Source organism: Oreochromis aureus, linkage group 5 (assembly GCF_013358895.1).
Source record: "Oreochromis aureus strain Israel breed Guangdong linkage group 5, ZZ_aureus, whole genome shotgun sequence".
Lineage (NCBI taxonomy): Eukaryota > Metazoa > Chordata > Actinopteri > Cichliformes > Cichlidae > Oreochromis > Oreochromis aureus.
In genome coordinates this window covers 10,995,936-11,016,777 of record NC_052946.1, presented here as the reverse complement: position 1 = coordinate 11,016,777, position 20,842 = coordinate 10,995,936, and the positions used below count along the sequence as shown (strand labels likewise).

At 41.9% G+C, this 20,842-nt stretch overlaps 2 protein-coding genes across 3 annotated transcripts; both read right to left on the bottom strand.

The window, feature by feature from the left end:
• Nucleotides 1-1,422: 1,422 nt before the first annotated feature.
• On the bottom strand, nucleotides 1,423-11,326 carry LOC116327099 (RNA-binding protein 38-like). Its single transcript, XM_031748576.2, has 4 exons — nucleotides 10,878-11,326; nucleotides 8,608-8,731; nucleotides 8,060-8,114; nucleotides 1,423-3,108 (listed from the first exon to the last, which is right to left on the bottom strand). Exons 1-4 carry the CDS (start codon nucleotides 11,088-11,090, stop codon nucleotides 2,766-2,768), a joined length of 735 nt encoding a protein of 244 aa, XP_031604436.1. The 5' UTR covers nucleotides 11,091-11,326; the 3' UTR covers nucleotides 1,423-2,765.
• A 1,553-nt stretch (nucleotides 11,327-12,879) lies between these two features.
• On the bottom strand, nucleotides 12,880-19,819 carry rae1 (ribonucleic acid export 1). 2 transcript variants are annotated; one of them, XM_031748589.2, is made up of 13 exons: nucleotides 19,677-19,819; nucleotides 18,947-19,058; nucleotides 18,060-18,164; nucleotides 16,949-17,041; nucleotides 16,772-16,858; nucleotides 16,604-16,690; nucleotides 15,700-15,771; nucleotides 15,498-15,605; nucleotides 15,238-15,344; nucleotides 15,009-15,084; nucleotides 14,087-14,281; nucleotides 13,909-13,994; nucleotides 12,880-13,258 (listed from the first exon to the last, which is right to left on the bottom strand). In XM_031748589.2, coding segments are annotated over exons 2-13 (1,107 nt in total). In that variant the 5' UTR covers nucleotides 19,037-19,058; nucleotides 19,677-19,819; the 3' UTR covers nucleotides 12,880-13,257. The 2 variants fall into 2 exon arrangements, with proteins under 2 accessions (XP_031604449.1, XP_031604448.1); XM_031748588.2 differs by lacking the exon at nucleotides 12,880-13,258 and having other exon boundaries at nucleotides 13,905-13,994.
• Nucleotides 19,820-20,842: the final 1,023 nt, after the last annotated feature.

The following is a 20,842-nucleotide window of genomic DNA, read 5'->3' as shown; positions in this document are numbered from 1 at the left end:
AGCAAACTGCATCTATGAACTGTATGTATGCAACCCACTCCATACCAGCTAGTTGATGCTAATAAAATACTACACCTACTACTCATCAAAACTGAAGCTTCTTGAACAGGCTGCACCACCAAACTTGAGGCCTAGCAGTGACCGGCTACAGCATTATCAGCACACCTGTCAATCAAAGCAGCCATGCTTCATTGAGCCATTATACAGGTGTTATGACAAGACCAACACTTTTTATAACAGGTTAAACATGGATTTTAATGCTGTTGTTACACAGATGTCTGTAGGGATTGATTCCCTTTTAGCTTAGAGTGGCCTTGAAGGCCGTTTTGGTACACAGAGTACAACACTTTGTGTGGCTCTGTGATTCTTGCTTGGGTTAAATTTTAACAGCGCTGAGTTAGCATCGTTAAGTCATGTTAGCAGTTCTTTACAGCCTCAGTCAGCCTACTACAGTTACAGTTGTTTTTATTTCATTTTAGAAGGTGGAAGAATGACACTACACTGCATTATTTAAAAGAAACTTGGTGTATCTTTTGAAAAGAAAGCCTAACCACGAGAGAGAAGTATGCAAATAATTACATGCAATAAAACTCATACAAAAACGACTTGAAGGTAAACATGTCCAAGTGCAACAGCTCTAGCATGAATAAGGTGTAAATGGATTTCAATGAAAAACAATAGCACCTGAAAAACATCCCTTGAACTCAGGATGATATTGTAAATCATTGTTGCATGGATAAAATTGAGGTTGAGAACAAAATGATGTTTTTTTGTTTCTTACAACCCTGCCTGCGTTTTGTTTTCCCGGGCTTAGCGGGGTTTTAGAAGTGACACATCCCCTAAAGAAGCTGATGTAAGCACAAACAGGGAAAAAAATGCTGCTGGGAGACAGTGCTAGGCAGCCTTGTTTAGCAGAGACAGGAAAAAAACAAAAACAAAAACAAAAAAACGTTACTTGCAGCTCAGCATAATGGGCCTCAAAGCACTTTCTGACAAACACCTTTTATTTAAGTTTTATACTAAACTCTCAGCAAGGGAACGAAAGCAAAGTGCACTGTCCAAGGGAACACCCAGCTCTGCTGAGAAGGTGGTGTTGTTGCTTGATAAAAGTCTGGGCCTCCTGCTCTTCCCCACCCCCAACACTCATATGCAAGACCTGACAGCACTCATTGCCCTGATAACACTAACACACACACACACGACTGAACCCTGCCACTTCACAGGGTTTTTAAAGTGTGATCACAGCAGGATGTGTATTTTGTTACAAATGCAATGACATAAATTTGCTCTTTGGCTTTTATCGTTGACACTTCACATTAATAATAAAGACAGAAGAGAAGAGGAGGCATATTTTAAGTACAAATTATTTTATTTTTTGGTATGGCTTCTTTGAAGGAACTGTAAAAGACATTCTTATTGGAGAAAAAAAAAAAAAAAAAAAATCTAGAGCATTTCCAGAAAATATGAATGGGCATCAATGAGCCAGCTGACAAATCCACTGACGGGGTGCAGCTGTGTCTCTGCAAGTTAAATGACATCAGTGCCGTGACTGTAGTCATAATAACAAAACAAAAAAGCTATTTTAACTTAGTACCTCTTATAAATACCTACATATAAATATTGTAAATGTACTTAATGACAGACAACATTAAAATGCTGTACATGAATGTCCTTTTTGAGAGCAACAGTTTGACAATCTCAGTGACAAAAGAAGAAACAACACTGGTGTTTGAGCTCAGTGTCAGCTACCTTTAAACATCGATATACAAAGCTCCTGGTCCCCGTACGGCCACATACTGCTTGTGATTATCTACATCCATCTGAAATTATCAAGACCCAAGTCAGATAAATGTGACTGCTGGAAACAGTCAGGTCAGTTTCAAGGAACTCTCTGCACTTGGTTCTCTGGTGTGGGAGGGGCACTTAAGTTTCAAAAAGGAAGTTGCTGTTGTTTCTAAATTAAGGCCTCTTCAAATAAAATAAGTGTGTAGTCCTGCCATCATCTCGGGACAATGGAGCTCCGACAGTCTTATACTGAAACTTTCTGTTCCCTCTTGAGGTGAAATCTCTTGTTGGTGCTGAACGCTGGAGGTTTGTTCATGGGCCAGTGCTCTGCCTTACTGTGTATAGCACCGGGATAGGCTCCCCAATCACCACCGTACACCCTCATCTCTGACTGTTCCCCCAGTGTCCTAAAGCAGCATTGCCCTTCATATCCACCCCAGATCCACGGGAATCTGGAGGTAACAGGGGTTTAACATGTCCCCGACAGCTCTCAAAACATCAATATGTACCATGGACATATACAACTTCCACTGATTGAGCAGAGAAACATGCGAACATTGATAATAATAGCACAGAAATAAAACATGGAAAAGGACATTAATACAATAATAAAGAAGGATAAAAATAATAATAATAATAACAATAACAATAATAATTAAAAAAAAGAAAGCAAAAAAAAAAAAGAAAGAAAGAAAAGAAGTGTCAGCTTCTGGAAGCTCTCGGAAGCAGCCACATATACTGCTCAGCTTCTCAACCTGAACCTTAGTCCTCCCACCCCTTTTACCCTTTAACCAATGAGCCAAAAGCTCATCCTGATCATATAGTGCAATAGTCCCACCCTTTTCCTGAAAGCTACTGCTGGCAACAGCAGGATCACCCTGTAGGGCATTTTTCAATATCCTCTGTCCAAAGGCTTGCAACCACTCCACCTCCATCTCCTCCTCTTCCTCCCGCACCCCTTCCTCTGCTCCTCACCCTGCTCACTGCATACGGTCTGGCTGGATGTGCTGCTGTGGGGCGTAATGCAGGAACGCTGCACCAGGGCCAGTGGCAGAAGGGAGAGTGGGGTGTACGGTAGGTGGGGCTGTGGTGGCGGTGGAAGGCCCAACAGTGGCTGTGGGGCTGGCAGTGTAGCTGTAGCCCAAGAAGCCAGCGGGGGAGGCGGCGTACGGGTACTGCTGCTCAAAGGCAGCCTGGGCGTACTGGGTGTAGGCTGCGCTGTAGTCCAGGTACGGGCTGGTGCTGACAGAAGTAGAAACCTGAGTGGGCAGCACCAGGCTGGGCTGCACATATGCTTGCGGGTAGATGTAAGGCTGGGCCAACCTGCACACAGACACAAAGGGGGGGGTTAGAGGGGTTAGACCAGAGGACTTAAAACAAGAAGAGAAATCCAACGCCTGGCTCCATTGTTTACACTGCGACCAGAGGGCGAGCATGTTGGAAATATACACTCTAGTGTTCCACTTTGAGAACTCACACAGAAATCCACTGTTATTAAGGATATTACAGATAATTACACGAAAGAGAAAAGGTGAGGGAGGCAGACTCAACCCTCCGTCAGTGTCAGTTAGTAAAAGCTACAGAACCTGTTGGATAGGCCCTCCTGGAAGGACGGGGGAGGGAGGGAGGGGGTGAATGGATAGAGTCAGCCGTTACTGGCAGGTTTTCAAGCTCAGGCATCAGCAGAGTGTTTTAACAGCTGCTGCACTTCACTTACTGAACACAGTCACTCACACACACACAAAAACAGGGAAGTGCATGGAGGGAGGGCAGAAGTTGCAGTTGCTCTTGTTCTGGCTTGGTTTGAAAATCTCACTACAACAGGTGAACATGTTAGCTGGGGAGGGGAGGGGGATTATGGTGGCAGGGGAGCTCATCAGGGTTGGGTGCGAGGCTCTGCCAGGCCACAAGGGCAGACTCTCAGATGTAGCTGATTAGAGCTGTGGGGTCTGGGGACTGTACAGTCTTTGCTTTGCCACTTTATCCACAAAAGAAATGGAAGTGGAGAGGGTTTTAGATTAGTCTATTTTTACTCAGGATTTCAAATACATCTTTGGAGTTTGTTGTATAAAGGGATTAGTGATGGCAGCAAGCAAAAGAGCCCCCCTCTTTCATATACATGGTGATATAACTGACTATTGTGAGAGCCTTGACCCCAGATCCTACAGTCGTGCGGTGGGCAGGGTGGGGATTGGGGGGGGGTGTATCCGCAGACAAAGGCAAGATAGCAACAACAACATGTCACATTGACTTACACTCTTCAGCTGTATCTCAGTGCTGAATAAAATCTTCCTCTCATGGACTGTTTTCAAGTTTCAGTCTTATTGTTTTCCCCTCTCATACAGATTCAGTCCATTAGATGAAGGTTAGTATTAAAACACAGCTATCAAGCAACAAAAAACAAACAAACAAAACAAACAAAAACTTAAGCATGCAGGATAGGGATTTCATCACAGTCTCAATACACTCATTTACACACACACACACACACACCCCTACCTAATACCTCTACCCTCCCCATTTATCCACCCACCAACACACACCCGTTGCCACTGCAAACCCCAAACCATGCCATAATAGGGAAAGAGTCACAGTACAAATGAGGATAACCTCTTCACTTCATATCACACAGAAGGGTAAAGATAAAAAGGCACTCCAGTCCATCACAGCACACGGCACTTCACTCTCAAGCCATCACTGGCACCTTGGAGAGAGGCTGGCTGAGGGAGGGAGGAGGGGCGGGTGGGTAGATATTTTCTGCCATATCCCTTCTCGGGACTAGTCCGAGTACTGTGGGCATCCTCTCATCCTCTGCTGGCGCACTGGTCAGCTGGCAGCAGGAAGCAACCATGGCATAAGAGTGATTATTGTCAGCAGTAACATTAACGTCCTATTGTGTGGTTAAATAGATGCAGGGAAGAAAGAAGGGGGGGAAAAAGAAGCATTTTTCAGGTATCATCTCAAATGGAAAATTCAAACTCCATAAAACTTTTATTGTATTCAAACAACAAATGAGTCATCTGACAAGTGAAGGGGAAATGAGTCCTAATGCAAGTGGTCTGAGCAAAAAACAAAACAGTGGCTTTTAACAAGTAAGCATAAGCAAATGAGGGCAACCCCCACCCGTGAGCACAATCTACAACTTCACTCGCAATGCTTTTGAGCTACTCAAAGAGGCATTCACTCTGCACACAGCTTTCAAAGATGGCCATACATTAATGCTGCGGGGCATATGTATGCGCTTTCACTCGCTTTGTGTATAATGAGTTCGCATGTTCTGAGGCAGATTTTGGCCTCAGGCAAGTGACCTTGTGTAGGTAAAGAGAAATCCAAAAATGAGAGACAAAGCAGTCCTGAATTAGATCTTTCGTGTCTGTGAAATGGATAGAACATCAGAAAATGAGAAGAAGAAGAAGAGAAGAAGAAGAATTAGATCTTTCGAAGAAGAAGAAGTGAAGAGGAATGAAGAAGATAGAAGAAGACAGTGAGAGAGAAGAGAAGAAAGAAGAAGAAGAAGAAGAAGAAGAAGAAGAAGAAGAAGAAGAAGAAGAAGAAGAAGAAGAAGAAGAAGAAGAAGAAGAAGAAGAAGAAGAAGAAGAAGAAGAAGAAGAAGAAGAAGAAGAAGAAGGAGAAGAAGAAGAAGAAGAAGAAGAAGAAGAAGAAGAAGAAGAAGAAGAAGAAGAAGAAGAAGAAGAAGAAGAAGAAGAAGAAGAAGAAGAAGAAGAAGAAGAAGAAGAAGAAGAAGAAGAAGAAGAAGAAGAAGAAGAAGAAGAAGAAGAAGAAGAAGAAGAAGAAGAAGAAGAAGAAGAAGAAGAAGAAGAAGGAGGAGGTACCAAGGCAAGTTAGGGACAAGGCCACAGATGCCAAGTGGACTTTTTTTTCCCGGCGGGAGGGGGGGCGCAGGGGAATGTTGATGACGGCCCGAAGATTATAGGTCAGCTGGTTTTGTGCTGACGGCCAGTCTGTGTGCGCCTCACATAGTGACACTGAGAATGGCAGGCTGAGACACCAGAGAGACAAGCTTACAAGAAACCATTTGATGCCCGTAAACATTACTAATATAAGCAGCTGAACTCTGTCATTAATGAAGGCCGCATAACGATCTAATGGGAAAAAATCCTGCGCTCGCGTCACACACCGAGCAGCTAAATATTTCAACATAACACAAGTGAAGTTTCAGTGCGTGACTCACCACAACACAAAGTGGGGAAACAGACAGGACTGGATGGGGCGAGGAAATAACAACCCATTTACAATACTTTGAAGAAGGCTTGATATTCCTCCACTCTTTGTTAAAAGGAACCTGTTGTTCTTTGAAGTCAGACAGACGAAGAAAAAAAAAAAAAAAAAAAAAAAAAAAAAAAAAAAAGTGTTTTGTTTGACACCTGTAGAGGTGAGTTTCCAAGGCAGGCACAGTCTCATTAAAGCATTAAGCCTACAACACCAGGCTTCCCATACCCCCCCCACAGTCTAACAGAGGTGTCAGTTTTCAATATCTCCTTTTGACACCCTGGCAGTTGCAACACTGTAGGGGGAGAAATGCAAGTTTAAAAAAAAAAAAAAAATGCTAAAGAATATACATATAAATTGCGTGATGCACGAGAAGCAAGCACGCTGACAACTCATCTCCTCGCCATCAAAACAATGTCCCTGGCCTCAGTGACCTCCTCAGGCCCTCACACTCCACCACATCTGCTGACCACAGCTATACACACATCCAGAGCAGCAAGCCCTAACCGGCACGCCACCGCCACTGAGACGCTCTGAGTACTGTAGAAAAATCCTACTTCAGATCATGTCCTCCTCATGCCATATGTTGTCAAGTGAGGGGGGGTTGAGAGGGCTGAAAGAAAAGCCACTTGTACACTCTACATCTTAGGGAAGCCTGGGTGTATCCATCCTGCCATACAGAAGAAACTCAGGAGGACAGGTGCTCTGTGTGCCTTTCCACGTCTCTGGGGTGGCGTTCATGGGAGATTAAGGGGGGTGTAAAGACTGTAATATGAACCAGCACCTGTCAGATACATGCCTCAAACCGGCACTGCATATGGCAAACTCTCAGGGTCTGGTACCATCCATGCGCTTTGTGCAGTAGGACCATGGGCTTGGAAGGGACTTTTCTGTGCCCTCTTAAGGTCTTGGAACATGAACGGACATCCCCCCCCTATGGGAATCCTAAATGTATAATTTAGAATTTCTGATATCTTTCAGAAGGCTGTATGGCTCCTAAGTACTCCTCATAAGAGTCCCAAGTCTTTTGGCTTCACTGTCAATAACCACTAAAATATTTCCTACTCTGTCATTGTCCCTGTGGACTGTCCTGGGATTTCCATGAAGCTCACATATACCTTATAGGGCAGCAACTTACAAATTACTTTTCTATATTAATCCGCATTGCTTTTTACTAATTCATGGTTGCCCTTGTTCCTTTTTATAGAAGAGTTCAATCACAACTGAAGCAAACTCCAACCAAAGCCACAAAGCAAAATCTAAAAGCATAAATATGTAGTTAATGCTCATAAAACCCAGTAAAAGTAAAAAAAACAAACAAAAACAATAATAAAAAAAAGAACCCCCAAACAAAACCAAAACCACATACACAGTTGTGATAAATCACTCTCAAACCACCACAAAGTCCTAACAATAAAAAACTAAGCATCAGGCTAGTTAATGATGGGCTTACAATTTAGCATTTAGCATCTTTTTAAGACTAAACCATGGAAGAACTGTTTTTTCTAATATATAAGCAATTTATTTCAAAACCTGTCCCTGTGTTTCTTGCATTTTCCTCCAGACAGCTGAGTGTTTTGCAGTGGTGTAGCTTTAAGGATGATATCTGAGAGCTGTCGGTTAGAGTAGGAGGGTGGGGGGGTGTCATTACTCTAGTGAAATGCTCATTAGCTGCCCAGCAGACCGTGGCTCCTAGACGCTATCCAGGCTGTTTCTACAACAAAGCCACTTGGAGAAAGTCTTCTCAGTGACAGAGCCCGGTCAGGCAGGTACACGAGTCAACAGGCTCCTGCCAGAAGTTAACAAGTGAGTCACACATTCACCTCTGGAATGCACTTCTATTACCACAGATATGCGAATCATCTCCCGGCCCTACAAAACTCAAATATGCTAATAGGCTACTTGTGGAGTTGCATGTGGACACAGAAACTGACGTGTGCTTCCCAGAGGCCCTGTTTGTCAAAGAAATGGTAGCCTAGCGGCGTTGCGCAGAGCGTGATGCGAGCGAACACAGCTAAGCGAGCGCCCACTCCCTCTCACTTACCCATACTGCCTCTGGATGAGCGCTGGGTGGATGGGCTGCACTCCAATGGATATGCCTGCAAGAGAGGAGGCTGGCTGTCAGACACACATCTGCATTTACAGAGGAGGGCTAGAGAACAATACACAGAGGGCATGGGGAGACAGAGGCAGAGCCTGTTTCGATCCTGCCACAGAACAACAATTTCAAATGTGCGGCAAGCAACAGTACCCAACATGTATGCACTTGGGAAACTGGGTGTCGTTCGGCCCGTAAATAGTGGCAAGCTAAGAACACATGTTGCACAGTTAATTGTAGTCTTCAGCCCTCGGGGGTGGGGGGGTGGGTGGGGTGTTTTAGCTAATCAGTTTGTAAAGATGAGGTCTAAGCCTTCCCAAGAACTCAAACAAGTATTAAATAATCTTTTGATGATGGTGACCTCATTTCTGTCAAGCAATCTGGAGTTCTAATGGGAGTTTGAACCTCACACCCGCTTTCAGTTTTATGGATACTGATAACTTCTGTTTTCTTGCATTTCCTTGCAACAAGTCTTGAAATAAACCTCATCTTACCGGTCTGTAAGCTACGAGGCTTGGCACCCAGGTAAGCCAGGTTGACGTTGGCCTTCCTGCCATCAATGATGGGGTTGGGATCCTTGCAGGCCCTCTCTGCTGCTCCTCGATCTGTCATAGTCACCTGGTGGCACAGTCAGAGGGCAAAAAAAAAAAGAAAAAAGATTTAAACTACTATGTCATGTTACAAATAGCTTCATGGCTTTGGTCTGACAAATCAAAACAAAACCAAATGCGCTTTAAAAATTAAAAAACAAACAGGTTTTGGTCTTATCACAAAAGCCCCTTCCCCCCCACCCCTACAAGCTTTCTTCTGTTATGATCCCGTTTCTCTCAAGAAGGGGAAACTACAAACAAAGCACAATGATAATCTTTGAAAACTGCCCACAACAGCAGTAGCCGGCCACTCAGCTGCCACACAGCCATGGGCAGAGCTGCTGAAATATGGATCTGGGGAGAGCAACAAGGAGCTTATCCAATTAGGGCCAAAATAAGGAGATTGGTATTAGTCCACCCCCCCTCCTCTCTCCCTCCTGGCATTAGACGAGGCCTTCTGTTTTGATTGCCATGTTCTGCCAACACAGAGTCACCTCTGTGTGAGAAACGACCAGCGAATGTAGGCCACAGATTGTATTGTTTAAGTGGACCATTATTTAAAAAAAAAAAAAAAAAAAAAAAGCCTCTTCATCGTGGAAGGATCTGGAACAAAGCCCACTTCAGGGCCTGTGTTGTGAACACACAGGAAGGAACGAGGCCGTGTTTACACTGAAGAGCCTTGCTGTGGGGGGTTCTACTAATCCACCTCTGAAGTGTGTTTAGGAAAAAAAAAAAAAAAAAAAAAAAAAAAAAAGGTGTACTCAGCTTTGGGCAACTCCCCTGCCCTGCTGCCAGCTACCTCTGCTCCAACTGAAACCCTCAGAAAAATAGAGTGAGCAGGTTGCCTCATGCCACACACACACAAAAAAGTATAACTGAGCATAAATTGCTCATCGCGTCACTGTGTATCATCCTCGGCAGCACCCATATCACCCTGAGCCTGTCTAACCTGAAACACCAGCCTCCTCGCGAAGCCGCTCGATACCAGCTAGACTCACAGGACGAGCTTTCTTCTCAGTTAGAAGGCTGATGTGTAAACACAAGAGAGCAATTGTCTTACAATTGTGCCGTTAGAGGTAAACATGAACACATAACCGTTTTCCATTCCTTCTTTGGCCCGAGAGGTCGTTATTAAGGCTGATGCAGCTTTCCAAGTTCTAGTAAATATTTGCATTTCTTATGCGCTTCTGTTCTTTGTGTCAGAAAGAGTGCAGGTCTTTGTCTTGCGAGAACAAGACAAGTCACCTCTTAATGTAGTTTTACACTGGGCATTGCAGGGGTTCTTTGACACTTCTCACTAACACAGCGTAAATCAACTATGGCCAAACACAGTTCCACTCAACACAATGCGATGACCTCATAAACAGCAGGTTTAAGCACAAGTCAACAAGTTCAGCTTGCAGACTGATGCGATCAAAGGGAAACTTAACATAAATGTGGGGAATGGGATAAAGCCAAATTTACTGATGCTGGAATTTCTCTCAGCAGCCAAGATGTGATGTAAATCATGTGCTCCGGTCCTTGACAATGGAGGGCAGGGTGTACAAAGTCAGCCTCCCCACTGCTCCAAAATAACCATATAAAGCCAGCAAGAAGTGCAGGCTGTCCACACACACACACACACACTTCCAAGAGCCATAAGCCAGGGCTGTTCAGGAGTGAATGAGGTGGGGGAGACTTGATTGGGTGGGTTTTGGGGTTTGTTTTTTTTTTGGGGGGGGGGGCATCAGACATATGTTGAAATATAATCTTCTTAGTTATCCATCATCTTGTGTGAGCCCTCATCCTCATTAAGCTAAAATAACAGCCAGCCAGGCAAAAACGGAGATGCTGCTGTGCAATTGTGCGGTTAAGCCTTAGTGTGTGTGTGTGTGTGTGTGTGTGTGTGTGTGTGTGTGTGTGTGTGTGTGTGTGTGTGTGTGTGTGTGTGTGTGTGTGTGTGTGTGTGCGCGCGCGCGCGCGTGTTAGGGGTTGTGGTAGGGGTGCATTTGACATGTATTTGAATGACTGCATGCGGTATTATGCGGAGTCAGAAAACTCAGAGAGACAGCAGCAAACAAAAAGATCGCTGTTATGAAGACACAAACAGAATTTAGGTGATAGATGATGCGGTTTGATTGCGCTAAATGTCGTGAAAGCGAGCGGATGATAGTGAAAGTTTTGCTTCTACTTACGAAGCCGTATCCCCGGGATTTGCCGGTCTGTCGGTCCGTTATCACCACAGCCTCATCAATGTCCCCAAAGGCCTCAAAGTATTTTCTGAGTGAGGCATCGTTTGTGTGGTACGGCAGCCCGCCGACAAAGATCTTGGTAAAAGTAGTGTCTTTCTGAAGCGCTGTGGGATGCATGACGTCCAGGGCTCCGTTCATATACTGATGAAGAAGCATTGGATCAGCCGGAGACCGGTACTTGGCACGCGGAAGACTTAGAGGAGTTAACAGAGTCCCAGCATCAGAGAAACCAAGCCCAGTCTCGCTATGTTTTACTCGAGTTTCTCCCACTCTTTTTAGTTTTTTTTTCAAAGTTGCAGCAACCTGATGATATCCACGACTCAGTCCGCGTGAACTCACGTCGAGGCTGCCTGCTGCTTCGCTGCTGAGAGGAACCGTGCTGGGACCATTTATAGTGCGGTTATCAGGGCCACGCCCCCTTCAGCTGCCAGCCAATCGGCGTACAGCCTAGGTGTCGGCCTTGGCAGCGCCCACTCCTATTGGTTCCCCCCCATCCTTCCCCGTCGCTGTGCTGCACCTGCTTTTGTCTTTTACAAACACAAAGAAAAAGCCGCACACTACGGTAGAAAGCACGGCCCTGCCACATGGTTCTGTAACGAGGAAGTAAAGGATTCAGCTTCTTTCCTAAAACACCTAACCCAGAGTTTAAAAGCTGCAGTCTACAGTGCTTATTTTATTCTCGTTTGACTTTGGAATCGTGAGGTAGCAGCCATAACCTGAGCAGATAGCAAAAGTTAAAGAGTTGCTAATGATTAAACTGTCAGTGCTCCTGAAAAAAAGGGGCCGCTGAAACAGCAGCTAAGCTCACATACACAAACTCTGGAGCCTTACATGGTCATGATAAGCTCCTGATTTCCATGTTTATCATATAGTCGACATAAAACAGTCACTCATCTACAGCACATAGAAAGTACTTCGGTCTCATGAAAACTAAACTTTTTTACACCTCAAAAGGCTGGAATAGCACCTAATAATATTACCATATATAGTCTTGCAATGCCATGATTCCAATAACTTTACATGATTGGGCATTCCGTTAGCAGACTGGTTAAGCCATATTTTTTGATAGCATATTGAGAAATTATTGGGGCAAGTGTAAAACTGTATTCAAAGTGCTTGCCAGATGTTGCATTCTGTATGCACTGCTAATAACAGACACAGCGATGCCTTCAATACAGCTGTAAGTGCTGAAAGCAACAGGTCAGGCCTCATACAATACGTTTAACTTGCCATTTTGCCTTGGAGTTCCAGCTAATCATTTTATTTGACTTGGAGGACTTTCTGTTGGTGCAGTGGGTGAACTGTTGAGGAACCAGGAGCCAGAGAAGTGTCACAAGCATCACCTCATGAAAGTCGAGGTGAGCTGGTGAACTGTTGAAGCAGCACATGTTCCTACCCTCAGTGCCTTGGAGTTCCAATGCTAAGTACCAAGGGTCAGGCTGACAGTGAGGTGATACTCTAATGACCTCAATAAAAAAGGTATTTAATTCACACCTTCTCCCCTATGAACTGCTTCACTTTTCTCACATGCCCTTTGTAGCTGCTCTTGCTACCGCGTTCATATCCTCTTGATAAATCCCTCCCTTTTCCAGCTTTGTGCCTCAGTCAAAAACCCCACTGTTTAACTTTGATGTCATTTGTCCTGCTTAAGCTCCCTGGCCTTTTCTATAGGTAACAGCTGGAATTAAAACCATACAGGGCAAAATGCTCCACCTGCTGGTTAGCTTGGATTAACACAGGCAGAGAGGAGGAGACACCGTGAGCCAGATGTTCAATTTATCTTTAACTTAATGATTAATTCCCAACACCTACAGAGAAATAAACAGCTGAAGTATTAGAGACAGAGGTGATGTTTTTAGACGCAGCGTACAGTTCCCCAAATTCTCAACAATCGAGACAGCAAAATAGCTGGGCTCTCCCTCAGGCTGGAATAAACATGTTCAAATCTAAGTGTTTACACATATTTATTTGTACAGTTTCGAGTTTCATTAATGAAGCTAAACCATGGGTAACAGCAAATCGCAAGAAAATGAAGAGCTGTAAAAAACAAAAAGAAAAGCTGGACATATAAAAAAAAAAATTAACCATAACATCCAGATGAATGCCAAATAAAGCCCTCTCCCTCTAAGACCGACTGTCATGCAGCTGTCATCAACGCCAGGATGGGTAGGCCCTTCTGATTGGTCCATGCACAGTACACAGCCCAACGGCATTGGTCCAGGTGTTTGTCGTAAGGAAGGAGTCTTTCTCGAGCGTATACACACACACTAAAGCAGCAGGTCGTCCGAATTTCCTCACAAAAGATGCGACTTGGCACGATGAATCTGGAGACAGGAGGGAGCAGTCAGTGACAGGGAACATTCTGAGGTTTCTTTTTTGTCTTTTTTTGTTTATTTCTGAAAATTTGCTCCTTTTTGCACATAACAGTCAAGAAATACATCACCATACAGCAGAGAAATGCATCACTACTCATCAGGCATAAATCAACATTTACAATTCATAGTTAATGTAAACATTTGATGAATCCATTTATAAAAATTACTTTTTCACTGCCCATAATTTAATAAATCTCTCAATAATTTAATAAATTAATGAAATCTGTCTTTAAATACATTTTTTTGTGCTGAGGATTACACTGCAAAGTCTAAAGACTTTCAAACTCAGTGCTCTAAAATAACAAGCAGGCCTCATCCTGTCCATTTTTGATTGTACAGGTGCAAAATCTGCTTCAATACATTATCACAGCAGAAACCACACAAGCCTTCAGCAAAACTTCACTTATGGTCTGTACAAGCTACTTAAAGCAGTACATGACGATGCTGAGATCTGAATCGTATCAGTATCCTTACTTCACACATCCATGCATGCCCTTGAAAGGCCACTGTGAGAGTCAGAGGAGAACTGAGGAAACAGGGCAGCCGTGTCCAGTGACCACGGTCTCCAGGTTTATAGACATTAACTGCCCTTCTCTCACCATTTCTTGTTCCGAGGCTTCAGCTCCTCAGCGGCATTCCTCAGGAAGATGTAGTTCTTTTTCTGGGGGTTGTAGTACTCATGGCCCTGAATGATGACAAGTAGAAGTCAGAGTGAAAAGGCAAGCTTTGCTAACAAGAGTACTGACCCAACAACTGTAATGATTTATTATCGCATACCTTGGACCAGTCGTAACTAGAAGCATACGCAAAGATGTTGCCATTTTGGTTGAAGCAGCAAGCTGTGATGGGCTGGTCGAGCTGCTCTGAGGTCTTCAACTTTGTGCGGGCATCTTTGTCCCAGAAGCTGAAGCGTCCGTCTGAGCCCACGGTAGCCAGAGTGCCATGGACAGGATGGAAGGCGATGGCATTCACCTGGTGGGAGAAAACATAAAATAGGAAGAACAATTATACACAAATAAAAATGAAAGAGATTCATTTAACAGATATTACAGATCCAAATAAAAAAATTAAAAAAAAAAACAAGAGAAAATTGTGCCATTATTCAACAGATAATTAGGCAATTATATAATAATGACTGTATTTAAAAGCTCAAATCATGGAGATATCAGTCATAGCCACATTAAGACTAAAGAAAGCATTAATTAAAACACTAACGATTGGAGATAATAAAATGTAATATTTTAAATTACACTGCAGTTCTTTCATCATCATTTTTAAACCTTGATTATTAAGATCTATTAGAAAAGGGAGGACTGTGCAATGATTTTAGTTGTACTATATGTAGACAGGTTGTACTGTATCTTTTAATTTTGTATTGATCTCACTCCTGCTGTTGAACTTAGGTGAATTTATTCAATTTATTATATTTAGCATGTTGTAATTACAAAGTTTAACTCTGTGAAATGCAGACAAATTCCACATTTTAATCTCCCGTACTTGTGCAAAATGGAAAACAAAGCAAACATAAAAACTGCACCAATTTACACAAATCTTAGTTGGTTTAACCAAGAGTATATCATTACTAAAATGAATCCCATGTTTCTCCTTTAACAAGAAGAATGTTTACAATAAATCAGAGCTTCATTTAAATATATTTTTCTACAATGCTGGCACTGGGCCAGAATTAAGACCAACTTACTGCATAGATGTCCTGTGGAGTGGTTGTGTTGGTTCCATTGGACCTGTGGCACTTGAAGGTGAAGTTATCTTTGGCTCTGAGTCAAAAACAAATGATTCATATTTCAGTTTCAATTATAGAACCAGAACAATAATTTAGAAAGAAAGAAAGAAAGAAAGAAAGAAAGAAAGAAAGAAAGAAAGAAAGAAGCACACTTGAATTCGAGCAGTGGATTGTATTAGTCACTCACGGGTTTGGAGGATTGATATAGTGGATTGCCACTCGGCCTTCAATGCTTCCCAGTGCAAAACCCGTAGGCTTGTTCTGCTTGTCCTTGAATATGGCCACACAGCGATGCTGCAAGGATGTCACATTGGTTAAAGAGCAGTAATGCCAATATCTTGACATGCTTATAGCACCGATTAAAAATGAATCTTAGCAGTGTATAAAATTACAAGAGTGAGTGGCATAAGATATACATATATTTGGAAAAGACAAAAAAAAAATCACCTGATGTTTGAGAGGAGAGTCTATTCTGCGAAACTCAGAGGGCTGGTTCTCTAGTTGGTACACTATCAGGCCTCTCTCAGCTGTGGCAACCACTGCCATGGGGTACACCTACACAGGGCACATTAAACATAAAAGATAAAGTCAATCAATAATCAGTCTATTCTGTGAGCATCAGAATTTGTCATACTCATAAATCACTTACAACATCTGCACAGTAGCATCTCTCAGGCATCTGCAGTGACATCATAGGATTGGGAGATCGAGTATCCCAGAACTAAAGAGGCAAATAGAAAAAGCTCTCATTTTTCTAAGTGTTGTTTATAATTAAACATTTTCTCAAACATCATTCAACATCTGTGTCTTTGAATAAACTTCAGCAAATTCAATTATTTGGAATCACTCCACAGGTGTGTATATGCTTAATGAGACATGTGGTTGGTTAAAGGGTCACTTCAGGGTGACCCCAAAAGCTAAAATGAGTCAGCCAGGATAAAAACAGAAACATTTAAGCTCCGTTTACACCTAATATCACACAAAACCTGCATTAGATTAAATTGGCCGGTTTTAATGAAAGGTGGATTCTGATACAGACAGATGTAACCAAGTGGTCTTCTAGGCTTCATCTCAGTAATGTTAAATGACTGAACTGGATGACCACACTGTGTTTGCGGAATATTATCTTATTTAAATGATGGCTTATAATGCAGTTAACTATAGACACTTGTATTTTGATTAGGGAATTCTATTATTTTATTTGTATATTACTACTTGGCATGTGTGTGTATTACAGTGATGGATGTCACCTAAATGCTAAAAATTGAAGCTTTAAAACAGAAACTCACAAACCAATGTGTGAAGGCTAGGTGGCTAACTATCCGTCACACGAATTTCTACTGTTCACTTGCCATTAATTACAATGAAAAATAAGCCATTGCAAAAAACATGTCCCATATTTTTTCAAACTATTGTTCATTTTTTTGCACTCAAACTAATGAATCCATTAGTCATAGTAAAAACTCTTGGTCATGTTTTAATGCCTACAGATATTCCATGAAAGCAAAAACTGAATGCACAAGTTGCCAAGCATTAAAAGATGCTGCTTTTACCTTCAGTGTTTTATCCCAACTGCCAGTCATGATACAGCTGTAGTTTGGGGCCTTGATCCAGTGGATTGCTTTAATTGGGCCATCGTGCTATGGAGAGAAATAATGAGAAATGTAACATGATTCTGCTTCATTCATGTCCACACAGTTGTTCTGGGTTTCTGTTCCAACCTGTGCAATCTGGATGGCTTGATTGCTGTTGAGATCCCACATCTTGGCTGTCTTGTCACAGGAAGCTGTGAAGACTTTGCTTCCATCCTGGTCAGAAAAAAAGAAAAGCAGATCATAAATTACTCTACAACCAGACAGCATCTACTGCAAAGATTACATTTTAAAGATGAAACCTACATCACTCCAGCAGGCATCCAGCACTGGACCTGTGTGCATCTGTTGGGCTTTGGGAACAGTCTGTCCATTGTCCTGCACCTCCCAACATCGGACCTAAAAGTCAGACGATAAACCACTGTTAAGATTTTCAAAAAGTTAAATATGCACAGTGTATATAGAAGTCTCAAAGAGGAAAAAGAAAGAGCAGAAGAGAGCAGAGGGATATACTATGAACCAGCATTAATGGGTAAGTGTGCTACGTCGAGCTTAAAGTCAGACTTTGTGTCATTACACGTGGCTCTCTTTTTACATGGCTAAATCACTGAGATAACTTATGATGAGCACAAAACCTGGTTGGGAACAGGTTATGCTCAGCATTCTTGTTTAAAATCTGCTTGAAGTACTTTGTTCTCACCAATTCTTTTATTTACAGCAATTTTTAATTGTTATATAGAGACTCTGCTGGTTGAATACATTTTATACGTGCGAGCTGTTAAGCAATGAAGCCCTGCTTTAAATTTACAGCAGTGCAAACTGTGCATCACATTGCTACTGGAATGTGAAAGACAAAGCGACAATTCTAATCTGCTGTTTTACTCTTACACTGCTGGAACTGCAGCTACAAGGACACAGAACACACTCAAAAGATACAGGTTTAATCCAAAAAACAAAACAAAAACAAATAAAAATTAAGGTGATTTCCACATCTCCCTTATTAGGTTACAGGACAGAAACCTTTTGCGTCTAAATCTACCCACTTTAGATTTTCAGAGCTCTGATGTTTGGCCATCACATTAGAAATAACTGCAGAAGTGAGTTTTAAAATAAGCACAACGCTGGGCTTAACAGACAGTTGGTAACTACCATCATTATACCCATTATTTAGACTTTTTCAGGCCAGTATAAACAAATATTGAAGTGTGTATATTAGGCATAGTGCCTTTATTGAACAATGTTGAATTTCACATCCTGCTCATACATTATGTGTCACTCTTTTTAAAATATGCTAATTACACATTATATAAGGACTAGGCAACATGATTCAGCGATTAGTACTAATAAAACTATAGTAATAATCTTTCATTTACTCACTCCACCATAGGCAATAAATGCGAGTGAATAAATTACTCACATCATTAGCCCAGGATCCTCCAATGAGGAAGTTTCCAGGCATTGTGGGTGGGCTGAAAGCCAGGCAGCTGATGCTGTCATCTGGAGGTGAAGTCACTTCGACATCCTATAAGGCAAGACAAAAAAACAATAAAGAAGCATGAGGACCAGTGACAAAATGAGGACAGAGTTTTAAACGAGTCCTTTTAACATTTAATAAAGTTCATGTCATACAACATATTGACAAAACTATTGGGCCACCTATACATTTTAGCTAGAGCAGCTTTTATGAGATCCCACTCATTAACATGGAGTTGGTTCCCCTAGGCAGCTGTAACATATTCTGTTTTTCTGTGAAGGCTTTCAACAAAATTTGGGGTGCAACTGCAGAAGAGCATTTGTGAGTTTAAAGATTGATGTTAGGTGAGAGGGACTGGGTTGCAGTCGCCATTCATGTTAATCCAAAAGATGTTAGCTCGTCAGCTATGGAAACCATACCGTGAAGCTCTTGATGCACAGTTTTTGTGTTGATGTTAATGTCAAAAGACATCTGCAGTAAGTGGGTCAGCAAATCATTGGCTACTTTTACCCACTATGTACCTCAGCACTCGGCAACTTCACTCTGTAACTTTACCTGGCCTGGCTGAGTTGCCAGTAGTTTCTAACTGCTTCCACTTTGCAACAATATCACTTACAGTTGAGCGTGTAATATCTAGAAGGCAAGAAGTTTAACTTCTTGCAAGTCAGTACTTGAATACAGTGAGTATTTTAGAACAACTCAGTCTTTCAAAAATGTTTGTAATGGCTAGCTGTTATATTTTGTACCTATGGAATGGCACTAAACACCTCAATTCAAAGATTAAGAGTTGTGGTCCAACACTTTTGTTGTGCTCTTGTAGGCCGCTTTACCTTCATGGGATTGTGGCTGTCTGTAGTCGTGCTTCCAAACACCCCGGTCCCTCCAGTCCCAAACCCCGAGCTTGTTCCAAACAAACTCATAGTGCACTAACGTCAGCAACCCCTGAGAGAACAAAGAGAGACAGTGCTTTTATATAAAACAACACGCTAACTGCCAAAAGTTGTCAGTGCATCAAACAATACCATGAACCACTGAGCAGGTGATGAAAACAAGTGAATACTGCATGTGTGAAACACCGGATAGCACACATTACGACATCCATTCAAGTACAATAAATTAGTTTTGCTTACAAGCGATATATAACTGCACTCAAGTTACCGTTGTTATTATTTTATTGAGGATGTAACTAAGTCACACATCTGGATAACTGAAACTTAGCATGACAGCTAAAGGAAATGCTAGCTACATCACTTGCCGCTGCTAACTAAATCACGCTACCAGGCTCGTTAATAAAAGGATAAATGGTTATTTAACTTCGAGTGATATTTAAAGTAGAGCTGAACCTATAAGCCACTATTATGACACCTTTCTGTTTGTGAAAATAAATACGTTTGAAAAAACTGAGCTCGCTAACATTAGCTAAGCAACTCTTGACAAACCACTGTGCCTCCCGAGTTGAAAAAAATAACAAATTTTCATGTTTGGTGACAATTTTAAACAACCATAATTAAACATTTCACGGTCACTGAAACCTTCTCATACCTACAGGGATATACATACCACTAATTTCCTTCTACTCTGGATGTAATGTCGTAACGCTGAAAACGCTAGAAGTGTGGCGCTTGTTCCTTTGAGTGCGTAGTCGCAGGTTGATGACGCTTTGGCTCCAGCGCTCAAGAAAATGCAAACCGAAAGGTAAACACTGTGTGGCAGCAAAGCAACAGGCTGCATGCAAGCATACTGTATGTCTATGGGCAGCCCATATGAGTTAAGGTGCCCTTTTAATTTCTGATTTTTTTTATATGACATGATTTAGATGAAATACTGTACAGATATACAAAAGTAGGAAAGTGGCAGATGGTTATTAAGCTAAGGGAAATCATAAGTAAAGTACTATGTATATAGCCTGCAGCCGAGGAAGTAAGATGTTTTAAACGTAAAATGAAAGGTAACCTCACTCAAATAAATGTAACAAATATTTAGTTTTGAAATATGAGGAATAGAAAAAGTTATATCAATACTTTTGGGAGTAAAGGTTTGGTTTAGTAAATGTGCCCACTTTCGAGCAACTGAAATAAAATGTAACCTATGAAAAAGAGGGAAAACCCAGAAGAAAATTATGTGGCAATAAAATTTGCTTCAGTCTCCCTTTCGCTGTGGGCTATCTTTCTGTAGCTTTGAAAAAAGGCAATTGTACAATGAGAGCGAATTAAAAATCAGGTTAATCAATAACTAGGTTTGGTAAATTAAGTAAGGAACAATTGTGTCAAATTATGAACCTTTTAGTTATAAGACACTAAACATTCAGTGGAACTGGATGTATAGCTCCAATGGGAAAAGTGGCTTAAATTAAGAAACATGTTTGTTAATTCAACAATTTCAAAGTGAACCTAAAGGCTTAAACACTATAGGCTTTTAAGATTTAAAATGTTTGTAGTTGATTTGGAGCCCTCTTGAGTTTATGTGACATCATGAGTCATGTACAGTGCCCTCTGCATAGGAAAATCCATCTCAAGCACACATCTGGTGTCTGCTATGCAGCGCCAAATTCGTTGTTAGTTAGGTGTTTTGTTTTGTTTTGTTTGAATTCATTAATTTAAGCAGTGATCCAGTGACTCTCTCTCTCTTCTTTAATACAAATAGTGCTGAGAGGCTATAATTTGTTGTACTTTGCCTAATAGATCACCTCGACACCTTGTCCGTGGTTTTAATGTTGAGACTCATTG